At 52.9% G+C, this 14,953-nt stretch overlaps 1 protein-coding gene across 1 annotated transcript in view; it reads right to left on the bottom strand.

Annotated features, from left to right (window-relative positions):
- FCGBP (Fc fragment of IgG binding protein) overlaps positions 1–14,953 on the bottom strand; it is a 43,347-nt gene that overhangs the window by 14,038 nt on the left and 14,356 nt on the right. Inside the window, 6 exon segments of the mRNA XM_021094376.1 lie at positions 153–726; positions 1,785–2,122; positions 4,657–4,798; positions 7,288–7,487; positions 7,593–8,184; positions 10,567–11,159. Of these exon segments, the coding sequence (XP_020950035.1) occupies positions 153–726; positions 1,785–2,122; positions 4,657–4,798; positions 7,288–7,487; positions 7,593–8,184; positions 10,567–11,159 (2,439 nt within the window).

The following is a 14,953-nucleotide window of genomic DNA, read 5'->3' on the forward strand; positions in this document are numbered from 1 at the left end:
TAAGTGCCAAGAGACTGAGAAACAAAAGCAAAAACAGAAAACAAAATAAAACCAAAACCAAAAAGACCCAGAAGGATTGGAGTGAAACTAAACCAGCTCTGAAGAGACAGGACCCCGGGCCCCAGTTCCTGCTCTGCTCCCCCAGCACTCACCACAGCCAGCCTGTGTCCTCCAGTCCTTAATGACGACCCCAGCAGCCTGGCAGGCAGCAGCATAGGCAGCCAGAGCCTGGCACAGTATGTCCTGGGCCCCACCGCCCAGGCAGACATCCAGAACGCAGCCCTTGAAGAAGCTCTCGGGGGCCACCTGGGCATGGCAGTCGGCGAAGGGGCCTCCGGTGCCAGGGACCAGGGGTCCACAGAAGCTGGGGCCCTCGTACTTCTCCAGATTGTCCTCGGAGCATGTCGGGCAGGACCCCTGACATTCGTCCCAGCACAGGGGGTCCCAGCCTGGGACCCGCCAGCTGCCGCCCCAGATGGGTATGGAGGGAGCCAGGGTGCCGTTAGGGAAGGCTTGGTCATTGCTGGGGTTGCGGTCCATGTTCCCGCAGAGCCCGCACACAGCACCATGATAGCTGCTGGGCAGCGTCACCTCCACTCGCCAATCCCAGTCATAGCTGACCTGCAGCCCAAAGTCGGTGGCCAGCACGGCTTTGGACGCACCGTGGGTCACTGAAAGCCGCCCACCAGCCTCAGAGACAGGCAATGCGGTCAGCACACCATTCACCTGGTTGCGGGGGGAGGGGGGGAGGCAAACACCACTGGTCACTGGAGAGGCGGAGGCCCAGCCCCGGCCCCCAGTCTCCCTCCCTCATCCTGCCCTGGCTGGGAGCTGCAAGGCCATCCCCATGGCTGACGGTCACACAGTCATTTGACAAACATTACAACATACCTTCTAGTTAAGGGCCTGGAGACTGAAAGCCTACTCTGCTACTTTCTCTGGGTTTCTCTTTTGATCTCCATCTTCCTCCTCCCTCCCTCCCTCTCTCTCTTTCTTTCTACCTCTAGACCTCTTTCTCCCTAGTCTCTCTCTCTGAGTTCCTCTCACTCTGCATATCTCGCTGTCTGGTCCCCCTCCATGCTCTGTCTCTGTCTCTTGTCGCGCGGTCTCTGGCCCTGCACCTGCGTGTGGGTGTGGGTGGTCTTTCTCTGTGTCTCCCTCCCTGCCTCCCTCTCTCCTCACTTCCTGGGCATCTCTGTGTGTCTGGGCGTCTCCTCCGCTCACTCGCCGTCATGTATTGAGTGCCTACCCTGTCCCAAACCTCATTCTCTCCCTGTGAGCGGCCATCGAGGTGCACTACTGTACGACCCTGGGTGGAAAGCGTGGCTCAGCTCTCCCTCTCGGTCTTCCTGAATTTCTCTCCATGTTGAGGCTCTGGGCCTCTCATCGGTTTCCTCGCAAACACTCAGGGGTGCTTACTGGGATAAGAGCCTTGGTGGAGCCCCTCACATGCGTTACCTCACTGTGGGCCCCTATTTCACAGATGAGGAGACTGAGGCCCCGCAAATCAAGTCACTTGCCCTGCATCACACATCTCATAAGGAGAGCCTGGATTCAAACCTGGGTCTCTGAAAAGGCAAGTTCTGAAGTCCTGCATTAAAGCCCTTAATGAAGGGTTAGGCTCATTTAATTCCCAGTTAGAGGAGTGATGTTTCGGCCGTAATTACTGTTGCTCTTGCTGCTATTTGGTTTCAGGCCTAAGTGCAGCAAGAGCGCATTGAGCTCCTAACTTTAGCTGGCAGGACCCTTCCCGCCCCACCCGGGGCTCTGGGGACCATCCTTACCCGGACTTTGCCGATCTCGCCTTTGTGGATGGAGATGTTGGTGTTGAGGGTGGTCACGGTGACCAGCCTCACGAAGGACACGGCAGGGTTGCCCCGGTTCTCGTTCTTGGTGGTGACAGTGAAGGCTGTCAGGCCCTGGGCGCTGATCCCCGGGCAGCTGGTTGAGGCCAGCACGTAGTTACAAGTGCCCTGGAAGTCAAAGTTCCAGCCGTCGAAGGAGTGGTAGTGGGGGTCGCCCCACAGCCAGCACGTGGCCTCGTAGTTGGGCACGCAGACGCCCTGGCCGTCCTTCTCCTTGCATGTCTCCTGTGGCCGGCAAGTCACACCGTGGCACGGGTCTGGGGACAGAGGAGAGAGGCCCATGAGGGGCTGCCCAGCATCAGACCGGCCACATGCCAGCATCTGCCCCAGCCTGTGCCAGGGACACTGGCTCTAAGGGCCAGGGGGTGGGACCAGATGCCATGGTCCTCATGTCTGAGATGCAGGCCCCAAGGTTCTTGCAACCAAAACTCAGGTTTGAGGGTCCCTACGTCTGAGACCTGGGCCCTGGGGTCCCCTTGCTTGAGATGTCAGCCCTGAGGACTGAGGTCTGACACCAGAGCCACAGGGATGCCAGTCCCGTGGGCATCTACGAGAACACCCACAGCCCAGGGTTCCCTTTATCCAAGATCTGGGTCCCAGGGTCCAGGGGGCCACCACATCGAGGCCCAGGTCCTGGACGTCTCTGTGCCCAACACCCAGGCACCAAGAGAACTTTCTGGTGGGAAACTAACCTCAGGGGTCCCAATATTTGAGACCTGCCTGGGGTCTCTGTATCTAAGGCTGACAGCCTGGGGAATCCCTCTGTGCAAGACTCTATCTCCCCAGGGTTGCAACACGTGAGATCCTGACTTTGGGGAAACTCATTTTTCAGGCCTTACCTCTGAGGGTCTCTTTGTCCAAGACTCAGTCCCTAAGGCCACCGAATCAGTGACCTCAGTTTTTGTAACTCAACCTTAAAATTTCTCCTCTCTCTCTCTCTCTGCAGTTTTTAATCCACTGCCTCCTAGGTGCTAATCTGCCGATAGTTGGGTTTTGTCAGTAGAGGGCGCTGGAGAATCAAGGCGGGAGGAGGTGGCTTCTGCTTCCAGCCTGCTTTGCTCTCTAGGTTCCTGGCCCCAGTGGGGCCAGGGACAAGTGGGTCACCCACTCAGTGAGGTCCCCTGGCCCCAGCTAGTTTCCCACCATGTCACTGGGGCACCCCAGAGGCGGCTTCCCAGTGAGTTTTGCCAGCCCCTCCCTGGGAGTTGTCCTGCCTGCCAGCTCCTCGCTGTACAGCCTCCTGCCATCCAGTGGGCTACAGCCCCACCCTCCAATGAGATCTGCCTCTCAGCCCCGGAGGGGGGCCCTCTTCCCAATTTCCCCCTGCCTGGGGTGCTCTGCTATAGCCTTTGGGGCAGGGCCTGCTCCCTACGTCTGCTCTTCTCGTGTGTGTTAGCATTTTTATTACTCTTTAGTCGTCAACACCTATTGCAAGCAAAGACTGCTGTTAAGCTTTCCCTCTGAAAGCTGCTGTGCGGCTTTTGTCTCCTGATTGGACTCCAACCGAGATACCCCGGTCCCTGGAGTCCCTAAATCCTGCTCATCGCCCAGAGGTCTCAGTCAGCTCCCTTCTCCTCAGGAATAAGGGAACCATTCTCTGCCCTCCCCCTGAGAAATCAGTCCTGGGGTGGCTCTGTGTCTTAGTCTTGTTTCTTTTTTTGGTCTTTTTGCCTTTTCTAGGCTGCTCCCGTGGCATATGGAGGTTCCCAGGCTGGAGGTCGAATCAGAGCTGTAGCCACTGGCCTATGCCAGAGCCACAGCAACTCGGGATCCAAGCGGCGTCTGCGACCTACACCACAGCTCATGGCAACGCCGGATCCTTAACCAACTGAGCAAGGCCAGGGATCGAACCTGAAACCTCATGGTTCCTAGTCAGATTTGTTAACCACTGAGCCACAACAGGAATTGCTTCTGTGTCTTAGTCATAATCTGGAGAGACATCTCCTGTCTGAGAGCGTGTCTTTTTTTTTTTTTTTTTTTTTTTTTTTGCTTTTTAGGGCTGTACCTGCAGCATATGGAAGTTCCCAGGCTAGGGGTCAAATCAGAGCTGTAGCTGCCAGCCTACACCGCAGCCACAGCCATGTGGGATCCCAGCTACTGAGCGAGGCCATGGATGGAACCGGCATCCTCATGGATGCGAGTCGGGTTCATTATCACTAAGCCACAACGGGAACTCCACGTCTCTATAACCCTTGACTCTCCACTTGAGGCAGGTCCAAGACCCTGGCGTGGGTGGGGACTCTGCCTGAGACCTCAGGCCTCTGCTTTCTGTCCCTGTGGATCTCAGTCTGCCCTCCCTCTTGGGGATGATGTCTGGAGCCCTGCATATCAGTGGTTGGCAGAACTATGCACGACCAGCTGCCTGTTCCTGTAAATACAGTTTTACTGGAGACACACCCCTTCACTTGCATGGTTTACAGCTGATCTCATGCTGCCATGGTGGAGTTGAGTACTTGTGACCAGGACCGTATCGCCTACAAATTTAAATATTTGCCATTTGGCCCTTTAGAGAAAAAGTTTGCCTGTCCCTGCCTGACACTGATGGTCCTGGCCACCTGCTCCCGGAACCCTAGCCCCGAGGGTCCCAAGAGCCTGGTTTCCACCGTCAGAGTCCCTGCCTCCCAGTCTGGAGGGCCCCTGCCCCTGGCTCTGGGAATCCCAGCTCAGGGGTTCCCAGGTCTGAGACTGTAATCTTTAGTCCCACCATGAAGATCTGGGTCACACCACCCTCGACTCCGGAGTCCCTGTCCTCTGTTCCCCAGACACACCGGCCCCGGCCCCAACCCAGCACCTTTGGTGATGCAGCTCAGGACACCTTCCGAGGGCTGGCACACCTGCCCTGGCTCGCAGCTGTGGTCCTGGCACGCCATGCCCTTTCCAGCATGGCACACGCACTGCTGCTGGCAGTTGTCAATGAGTACCGTCTGCTCTGGCTGTGGGGAGAGAGGACACAGCTGTCAGGGTGGAGCTGATTCTGGCAACTCTGGTGTTCTGGGCATAAAGGGGGTCTTTAGGACGTAGAAGGGACATCTTCCAGCAGGGTGGCCCCTTGTCTGAAGCACAGCATGGCCTTGGGGTCCAATTCATTCATTCATTCATTCATTCATTCATTCATTTTTTTTCAGCTGCACCCGTGGCATATGGAAGTTTCTGGGCCAGGGATCAAATCTGACATGTGACCTACGAGATAGCTGCAGCAATGCTGGATCCTCATCCCACTGTGCTGGGCCAGGCATTGAACCCGTACTTCCACAGTAACCTGAGCCGCTGCAGTCAGGTTCTTAACCCGTGGTGCCATAGTGGGAACTTGTTTTCATTCATTCATTTTTATTCCTTTAATCACTCATTCATTTATTTGAAAATATCCACTTGGAGTTCCTGTCGTGGCTCAGTGGATAACAAAGCCGACTAGGAACGATGAGGTTGTGGGTTCGATCCCTGACCTCGCTCAGTGGGTTAAGGATCTGGCGTTGCTGTGGCTGTGGTATAGGCTGGCGGCTGCAGCTCCAATTCGACCCCTAGCCTGAGAACCTCCATATGCCACAGGAGCAGCCCAAGAAATGGCAAAAAAAGACAAAAAAAAAAAAAAAAAAAGAGGAGTTCCCGTCGTGGTGCAGTGGTTAATGAATCCGACTAGGAACCATGAGGTTGCGGGTTCGGTTCCTGCCCTTGCTCAGTGGGTTAATGATCCGGCGTTGCCATGAGCTGTGGTGTAGGTTGCAGACGCGGCTCAGATCCCGAGTTGCTGTGGCTCTGGCGTAGGCCGGTGGCTACAACTCTGATTAGACCCCTAGCCTGGGAACCTCCATATGCCACTGGAGTGGCCCAAGAAATGGCAAAAAGACAAAAAAAAAAAAAAAAAAAAAAAAAAGAAAGAAAGAAAAGAAAATATCCACTAAATGTCTGCTGTGTTGGAGAAATGTTGTAAGAATTACGAACAAAGGCTCTGGAGCAGATTGTCCAGGTCTGAAGCCTGTTTCTGCTATCTCCAAACCATATCACTCTGCTCAAATTACTCAGCCTCGTTACACCTCAGTTTCCTCATCTGTAAGTTGCAGGTAATAATAGCACCAACTTGGGGTTTCTGCTGTGGCTCAGCAGAAACGAATCTGACTAGTACCCATGAGGACACAGGTTCGATCCCTGGCCTCCCTCAGGGAGATTTTTGTCTCCATTATATCAATGACGAGCTCCCTCTGCTTCTCTCTCCCATCCTCTCAGAGTGACTCCTTTGCCGTGAGCAGTGGTGTAGGTCACAGATGCAGTTTGGATCTGGTGTTGCTGTGGCTGTGGCGTAGACTGGCAGCTGTAGCTCTGATTCGACCCTAGCCTGGGAACCTCCATATGCATGGAACTGGTCCCAAAAAGCAAAAAAAAAAAAAAAAGTACCAATTTACAAAGATATACATACATATACGAAGACATACCTATGAGGTATACCTACACATAGAGCACAGATGAAACGTTTCTTTAAATATTGATGAGGAAATGGGGGCAGAGATGAAGCAAGACTGGGAAAATGTTGATTATTTCTGAAGCGGAGAGGTGGGTACATGGAGGTTTATTTTACGGTCCTCTTGACTTTGCATGTGTGAAAAACTTTATAATAAATAATAATTTATAAATAATAAATGAGTGTGTATATATATATAATGCACCTACATTTCACATACAGCACTTCAAGCAGCACCTGGACGTGGTAAGCACACCCACCCGTCTGCTGGAGTACTATTATCCCTATGAGGAGAAGGACAGAGAGGGTCCTGCCCTCACGGAGCTCTCAGACCTTGAGGGAGACAGACTAGCCCATCACACGCTCAGGTCAAAAGAAAAGGAGTCACTCTAAGAGGGTGGGAGAGCGAAGCAGAGGGAGCTCGTCATTGATATAATGGAGACAAAAATCCAGACCTGGGATACAAAGCTGATACTTGATCTGGGGAGCCAGGGAAGGGTTTCAAGTTGCAGGACCTATGGTCATATTTAGAAAGATCTCTCCTGGAGTTCCTGTCGTGGAGCATGGAAACGAATCTAAGCAGGAACCATGAGGGTGTGGGTTCGATCCCTGCCCTTGCTCAGTGGGTTAAGGATCCGGCATTGCCATGAGCTGTGGTGTGGGTTGCAGATACGGCTCGGATCCGGCGTTGCTGTGGCTGTGGTGTAGGCCGGCAGCTATAGCTCTGATTGGGCCCCTAACCTGGGAACCTCCATATGCTGCAGGTGCGGCCCTAAAAAGCAGTAAATAAATAAATAAATATATCTTTCCTGCTACCATAGGGATGGTGGACCAGAGGGAGCAAGATCAGGGGCTGGGAAGGAGCCAGCTGGGAGAGGACAAATTGGGCCATGGTGGAGCCATGGGGAGGGGAAGAGGAGTAGGTGGGAGGTGGGGAGAGGGGGAGTCCAGGGATGACCCGGTCCCCACCTCATAGTAGACACCGTTGTGGTAGCAGCCGCATTCCTGGATGGGCACGCAGCCTTTGCCGTCGTTGAGGAAGCCGGAGTCACACTGGCAGCCCTCAGCACAGGTCTCTGGGCACTGCGGGGGGGCGCTGAGCGCCGAGCAGCCCAAGGAACAGGTATCTGCGCAGAGCTCGTAGTGGCTGTTGGGGTGGCACGGCATCGCTGCAAAGAGGGGATATGGGTCAGGGCCCCAGGGATCGAGGGGCTGCAGACCCCGGGTCTGCCCCTTCAGCACCTTCACGCCCCCACCCTCTGCCCCTCACTCACGGCAGAAGGATTCGGTCCTCCAGGGTTCAACCTGGCCTCCAGCCGCCTGGCAAGCACTCACATAGGCATGAATGTTGCTGCAAAGAATGCTCTCGTTCCCGCCACCCAGGCAGAGATCAAAGACACAATCTTGCAGGGGGCCCTGGGGATCCAGCAGTTTGTGGCAGGCGGCCAGCGGCCCCGTGGAGCTGGTGAGGAGCCCGCAGAACTTCTCCTGCTTGTACTTCTCCTCCAGCTCAGGCTTACACTCCGGCTCTGGCTCACAGTCCCCGCCGGGCGCGCAGGTGGGCGGCGGCAGGCAGGGAGAGTCCGGCACTCGCTCCTCCCAGGAGTTGCCGAACTCATTGGGGCTGCCTGCCTGAGAGCCGTCAGGCTTCTGGAAGTCGTCTTTGGGGTTGTCGTTGTAGTTCCCACACAGGCCGCACAGCTGCTGGTAGTAGTTGCCTGGGACGGTGACCCGCACATTGTACTGGAGGTCGTAGGCCACGCGCAGGCCAAAGTCGGTCTCGATCACAACGTCAGAGCCATGCTGGAAGGCGTGGACCTGGCCGTTGGCCAGCACCACTGGCAGCCTCACGTCCACACCGTTCACCTGGGAGGCGGGAGATGCCGCCCTTCAGAGGGTGCACTTCGAGAGGTCAGACCCCGGGTCAGCCCCTGCCTGACACTGGAGAGTCGGGTGACCTCAGCTCTCTGGGTCTTAGTTTCCACATTTGTAAAATGGGCATAATAATAGGGTCTTGCACTGGGTTGAACGGTGGTTCCCCAAAGATATGTGCATCCAGAACCTCAAAATATGACCTTATTTGGAATAAGGGTCTTTGCAGATGTAATTAGGTTAATGATCTTGGGATGGGATCCTCCTGGATTAGGGGGAGCACTACATCCAATGACCCAATGATGAGTGTCCTTGAGGAGCCAGAAGAGCAGCAGATACCTACACAGGAGAAGCCCATGGGAGGATGCAGACAGAGATGGAGCGATGCTCACAAGCCAAGAATACCTGGAACCACCAGAATCGGAGGAGGCCAGGGAGGATTCGCCCCCAGCGCCTTTGGAGCAGGTGCAGTTCTGGCTAACGCTTTGATTTTGGTCTTCTGGCCTCCACAAGTATGAGGAAATAAATTTCTGTTGTTTCAAGCCACCAAGTTGGGGGTAACTTGTAATGGCAGCCACAGGAAAAGAATACAGATCTCAATGGAATAATACCCTTACTGGCTATCATGTATTCACCACTCGCTGTGGTGATCAATGAAGCAGTGATTGACTCCAGAGCCACCTGTCTGGGTTCAAACACAGCTCTGCCCTTCACTCTCTCTGTGAGTGTGAGCCACGTCTCTGTTTGTTTCCTCATCTACTGAGTAGGGTTGAGCTACCTGCCCCACAGAGTTGTCAGGATTAGAGAAACTAACACTGTAAAGTGCTGAGAAATGTGCCTGGCACGGAACGGGTGCTCTGGGAGAGCTCCGCAGCTGGAAGTTTTTATTCTGAAGAGTAAGTGAGTGCTAAGGGTTTTTGCTTGAAGCATCCATGGGTGGAAAGTCAGGCTAAATTCCTGAGGGAATTGAATTTCCAATCCATGAGCCAAGAACCAGTGGTTTAGTTGAAGGCTGCTGGGCACCAACAAAACCTTGTAAATCCACCTCTAATTAACATCCTTGCTCCTCCTTCCTTAAGGCAGATGTGATGAGCACTGGAGCCTTTTGGAAGCGTGAGGCATCAGAGGAGAAGGCAGGAGAAAGACACGCTTCTGGCTAAGTCTCTTAAAAACACAAGTCAACCATCAGAATTCCCAAGCAGGGTCAGGCGGTTGTTAAGGACAAGTGACTCAACCTTTGTGCCTCAGTTTTCTCATCTATAAAGTGGGGATAAGAGTAGTTTCCACCTCAGAGAGAAGCTGAGGGTTTCAGTGAGAGGCAGATAATAATACTCAGAACTCGTACACTTGCAGAGCCAACTATGTGCCCAGGCGCTATTCCAGGAGCGTGGGCTACATCAGAGGCTGTATTAAAGCATCTAATGCATGTTCAGTGCATAGTGAGCACTTGAAAATTCAGCCATTTATCAGCATCCTCATCATCAACACCACTCCTAGTACAAGGGCCATGTGCCTGCATTTTCGCGGGATCTCTGGAGAAATCCCGCCAGTGTAAGTCAGATGCCAGTTTCTGTAAGAGACCTAACCCTGCTGGGCCAGGAACGCATCGTGGAGAGTCCATGAGGGACTCATGGAGAGTCCACGACAGGATCCATTTCACTCTGTCCTGCCTTCAAGTCCTGCCTTTTCTGGGGGGGCATCGGGCCAATGATGGGACCGCCAAAAAATAAAGTAAATCATGGTCTCTCCGGCTACTGTTGTGAGGATAAATGATACTGTGGATGTGGAGTGCTTGGCAGCCAATAGGGTCTAGGGTCAGCCATGTAAAAACCATCACTGCTGTTATTGCTGTTGTGGTTGTTAAGAGCTGATGGGGTCACGCACACATTGCCCTTTATCCTTGAACCTTTTCCTGTCCTTGAACTTTCCCAACCTCCGACTGCATCATGTTCTGCCACTGGCTGTGAGACCAGGAGGCGGCTGGGGGAGGGACCGGGATGGAGGGGGAGGGACCGGGATGGAGGGGGAGGGACCGGGATGGAGGGGGAGGGACCGGGATGGAGGGGGGGGAGGGGAGGGGGGGAGGGACCGGGATGGAGGGGAAGACGGAGCAGAAGCGGGGGCGGGGGGGGGGGGAATGCCCAGCGGAGGTAATCAAGGGGCAGGGAGAGGGGAGACTGAGCCACATGGGAGGAGGTCCAGGTGGGCCTCCTCCCTCCTTGGTTCCCCACTGTAGGCTCCGCCTGGAACCTCCTCTCCTCGGGGACCTCGGGCTCCCCATTCCAGCCTGAGCTCTGCACCACCCACCCTTGGGCTGAGCGCTGCGCATGCTCCACCGGCAGACCCCACCCCTTCACCGACTGCGCCTGCTCTCACCGTGACCTTCCGCTGGTTCTGCTCCAGCCGCAGGGTGAAGTTGGCCACCTGGACAGTGATCGCCTTGGTCACGCTGACTTTCCCATTGCCCCAGGCCACATTCTCCTGCAGGACAGCAAACTGGGCCAGGCCAGGCCGGGTCCCACAGGTCCGAGCCAGCGCGTACACACAGGTGCCCATGAAGTCGAAGCGGCGGCCGTCGAAGGTGGTGTAATGCGGGTCTCCTGAAGCCTGGCAGGTGGCAGAGCCCACAGCCACACAGCCCAGGACGCCACTGGATGGCTGGCAGGCCTCGTGCGGACCACAGCTGGAGGGCTCACAGGACACCAGGCCGCCCTCCTCGCAGTGGCAAAGGGAATCGCATCCCGGTCCCGGGTGGAAGGTCTGGCCGGGTGGGTGGTAGGCACCCTGGTACACACAGCCGCAGGAGGCCAGCGGCACGCAGGACTCACCGTCGAGCACGAAACCCTCGTCACACACACAGCCCTCTTTGCAGTTGTAGCCGCAGCCCCCAAGCACTGGGAGGTCTCCACAGGACATCGGGCAGCCGTAGGAGCACTCCTCGTAGTGGCTGTGGGGCGGGCAGCTCAGCGCTGCAGAGAGAGGGACGTCAGGATCAAGAACCCCTGCTCCTGGTGACACGATGGACCCCCGACACACACGCGTGCACACATCCCCAGACCTGTAAGGTCCAGCAGCAGGAGGCCCTCTGTTCACTGGGGCCTGGGAAACACATTGCAGTTAATCTAATCCTGATAGTTAAGATTCTATTCCAGTTTAACCATGGGTTTATGACCTTTTTTAAGGTGGTAACAATTGTGGAACTGTGGTACAAATTTTAAACATGCATATGTGTGCGAAGTGTGTGTGGGATCTATGCAGTGTATCTGTGAGTGTAATATTTATATTTTTCTTTTTACGGCTGCATCTGCAGCCTATGAGAGTTCTGGGGCTAGGGGTCCAATCCAAGCTGCAGCTGCCGGCCTATACCACAGCCAAAGGGCTGGATCCAAGCTGCACAGGCGACTTAGGCAACCTATGGCAGCTCACTGCAACACCAGATCCTTAACCCACTGAGCAAGGCCAGGGCCAGAGATCAAGCTGCACCCTCACAGAGACAACGTGGGGTCCTTAACCAGCTGAGCCACAACGGGAACTCTGTGAATATGGTATTTTTCGCTTCTTCATTCTATGGTAGTAATACAGTGGTAGTAGCAGTAATCTACAGTAAATTAAAATATGTGGCTAGTATGGTAAAGAAAAAAATTAAAAGAATCCCTGTTTCTGTCTCCAGTCTCCAGTCATCCCAGATGGTAAAACAGGAGGTTTCCACAAACGAACAAAACAACTAAAACCTGAAACAACCCAATCAAGCCTCTATCTGCACTGTCCAATATGACAGCCACATGTGGTCCTTTCCATGTAAGCTAATTAAAATTGAAGGTTTCATGTCTTGGTCACACGAGCTCCTCTTGAAGGGCTCAACAGCCACACGTGACTAGCGGCAACCAGCTGGGACAGCGCCGATAGAGAACATTCCCCCCATCACCAAGGTTCTATGGGACGGCACCGGCACAGATCCAATATTTGGTTTACAAGAGCATCTGGGGACAGAGGGACAAGTTCGAAAAGCTACGAAGAAGCAATGAGCCAAATCCAGAAGGCAGGAAATTCTACAGGACAAATGACCTGTTTTTTTTTTGTTGTTGTTTTTTGTTTTTCCTCAATAAATGGCATGAACACAAGGAGGAGTGGACAGAGGGATAGACCTGTGATAAAACGAGTGTGGTAAAATCCAGATGCTAGAATCCAGATGCTAGGAATATGGGTAGTCACTGCGTGTTTCTTTCAACTTTTTTGTATATTGGAAAGATTTCATAATAACTGTTGGGGGGAAGGGGGTTATTACAGGATAGAAATGGTTTAAAAACTCAACCTAATGCACTGTGTGGGTTTTGTCTTGATCTAGATTCAAATAAACTTAAAAAAAAAAAAACACTTTTAGACAATTGAAAAAATTTGAACCCAGGTTGGGTGTTAGATGATGTTAAGGAATTAGTGTTATTTTTGTTATAACAGTGTTGTGGCCGTGTTTCTTAAAACTCCTATCTGGTGGAGATGTTTACTAAAGTATTTATGGGAAAACTCCTGTGTCTAGAATTTACTTTAAAACATTTCCACGGAGTTCCCATCGTTGCTCAGTGGTTAACGAATCTGACTAGGAACCATGAGGTTGCGGGTTCGATCCCTGGCCTTGCTCAGTGGGTTAAGGATCCGGCGTTGCCGTGAGCTGTGGTGTAGGCTGGCAGCTGCAGCTCCGATTGGACCCCTAGCCTGAGAATCTCCATATGCTGCGGGTGTGGCCCTATAAAGCAAAAAATAAAAAAAAAATTAAAAATAAATAAATAAAATATTTCCACAAAATAAATGAAGAAAGGGGTGGTAGGAGAGGAGGTGGAGGAATGAGAATAGCAAAACATCTGCAATTGGTGAAGCTGGAGCTGGGCACATGGGTTCAGGCCCCACCCCTGTCTGAGTCCTCACAACTCAGTCTTCTAGAACTTCGAAGGGGTCCAAGGGCAAGAGTAGCTTAAGGAAATAAGAGATTCTCAATTTCTACAGAGGCCACAGAACACAGCAATTCATAGTACAAATCCAGGAGCCAGGCTTCCTGGGCTCAAATCATGCTGTGCTGCTGTGTGATCCCAGGCAAGTTACCTAATATCTCTGGTTCCATTTCCTCATTTTTAAAAATAGGGATAGGAAAGATGCCATCTCCCAGGGTGATGGTGAGGATGAAATGAGAATTGTAAAGTCCTTGGAACAGGACCTGCCCGATGGGAAGGGTGCCTCACAAGTCCTGGCTCCAACTCATTCGAGTCCTTCCTGAAACGACTGACCTGAGAATGAGCCTCTGAGGGAGCAGCATCTCCTTTCCCACCGTCCCTTTGGCAAGCTTCTCTCACTTTACAGAAGAGAACAGTCCTGAATGCTAGCATGGGGTACTGCCCTTGGGTGTGAAAACCTCTGGGGACGTGAAGGGACAATTTTAGTTTTTTAAATTAATTAATATTATTTTGGGGGGTCTTTTTAGGGCAACACCTGTGGCACATGGAGGTTCCCAGGCTACAGGTCTCATCAGAGCTGTTGCTGCCGGTCTACGCCACAGCCACAGCAATGCCAGACCCGAGCCAGGTCTGCGACCTACACCACAGCTCACGGCAGTGCCAGATCCTTAACCCACTGAGTGAGGCCAGGGATCGAACCCGCATCCTCATGGATACTAGTTGGATTCATTTCTGCTGCGCCACAATGGGAACTCCGTCTGTTTAATGTTTTTATCGGTTGTGTACTAACAGAACTTGCCATGATATCTCACTCTGTCCTTTTTTTAAAAAACAGAGTCTATGGTTTCCGATGTTTCTACAAATTATGAAGTGTTGTTCTCTCATGTCTATGTTTGTGGCAGAGAAGTACAACGGGGGTCGTGACAGACTGAGGATGACCACCTCTTCCTCTAGGCTTGGCTGTGGTACTGGGTTCGGACAATGGGACCTGAACAGATGTGATGCCAACCAGAGGGCCAGAGTGCGCTTGCCCAGTGGGAGGTGTCCGCTCTTGCTCCTCTTTGGAACCCTGAGACCACTGTGTGAAGAGGCTGCGCTAGCTGGCTGGAAGATGAGACCAAGCAGAGCAGAGACAAGCACTTCCCACGGAGACCCCCCCAAAGCAACCAGCCTGACAACTGCCAGATGTGAGTCAGGCCACTGTAGACCCTCCCAGCCTCTGTGGAGGGGCCAGCAGCCCGCAGAGGTAAGGTACGCTAACCTAGACCAGGAGGACAGCGCAGCGCCCAGCATCCTGAGAAACAATAAATACATGCTGTTTGAATCCACTAAGGTTTGGGATGTTTCCATCCTCAAATAAATTTGATGTTATCCAGCAAAAACTAATTGATGCAGTGATCAAAAAAGAGACTTTTGGAGTTCCCTGGTGGCACAGTGGGTTAAGCACCTAGTGTTGTCACTGCTGTGGCTCTGGTTATAGCTGTGGCTCAGGTTCGATCCCTGGCCCAGGAACATCCACATGCCACAGGTGAGACCAAAAAGGAAAAAAAGAAAGGGACTTTTTTTTTTTTAAATATATATGCAGGTAATTACATTAGGTTAAATTCTGCTGGAACTAAAAACCCTTAGAAGGTCACTTCAGGAGAGTAGGGACTTTTTTTCCTGTTTTCTCTCCCACTGTCTCCCCAGCACCTGGAAGATAGCAAGGGTTCAACAAATATGTGTTGAATGAATATAAGTTGAAGGAAAAAAGGAATGATGTGACATTCGTGTATTTATCAAGTATTTTTCAGTTAATGGTGATATGTCCCATTGTGTGG

Source organism: Sus scrofa, chromosome 6, assembly GCF_000003025.6.
Source record: "Sus scrofa isolate TJ Tabasco breed Duroc chromosome 6, Sscrofa11.1, whole genome shotgun sequence".
Classification (NCBI taxonomy): domain Eukaryota; kingdom Metazoa; phylum Chordata; class Mammalia; order Artiodactyla; family Suidae; genus Sus; species Sus scrofa.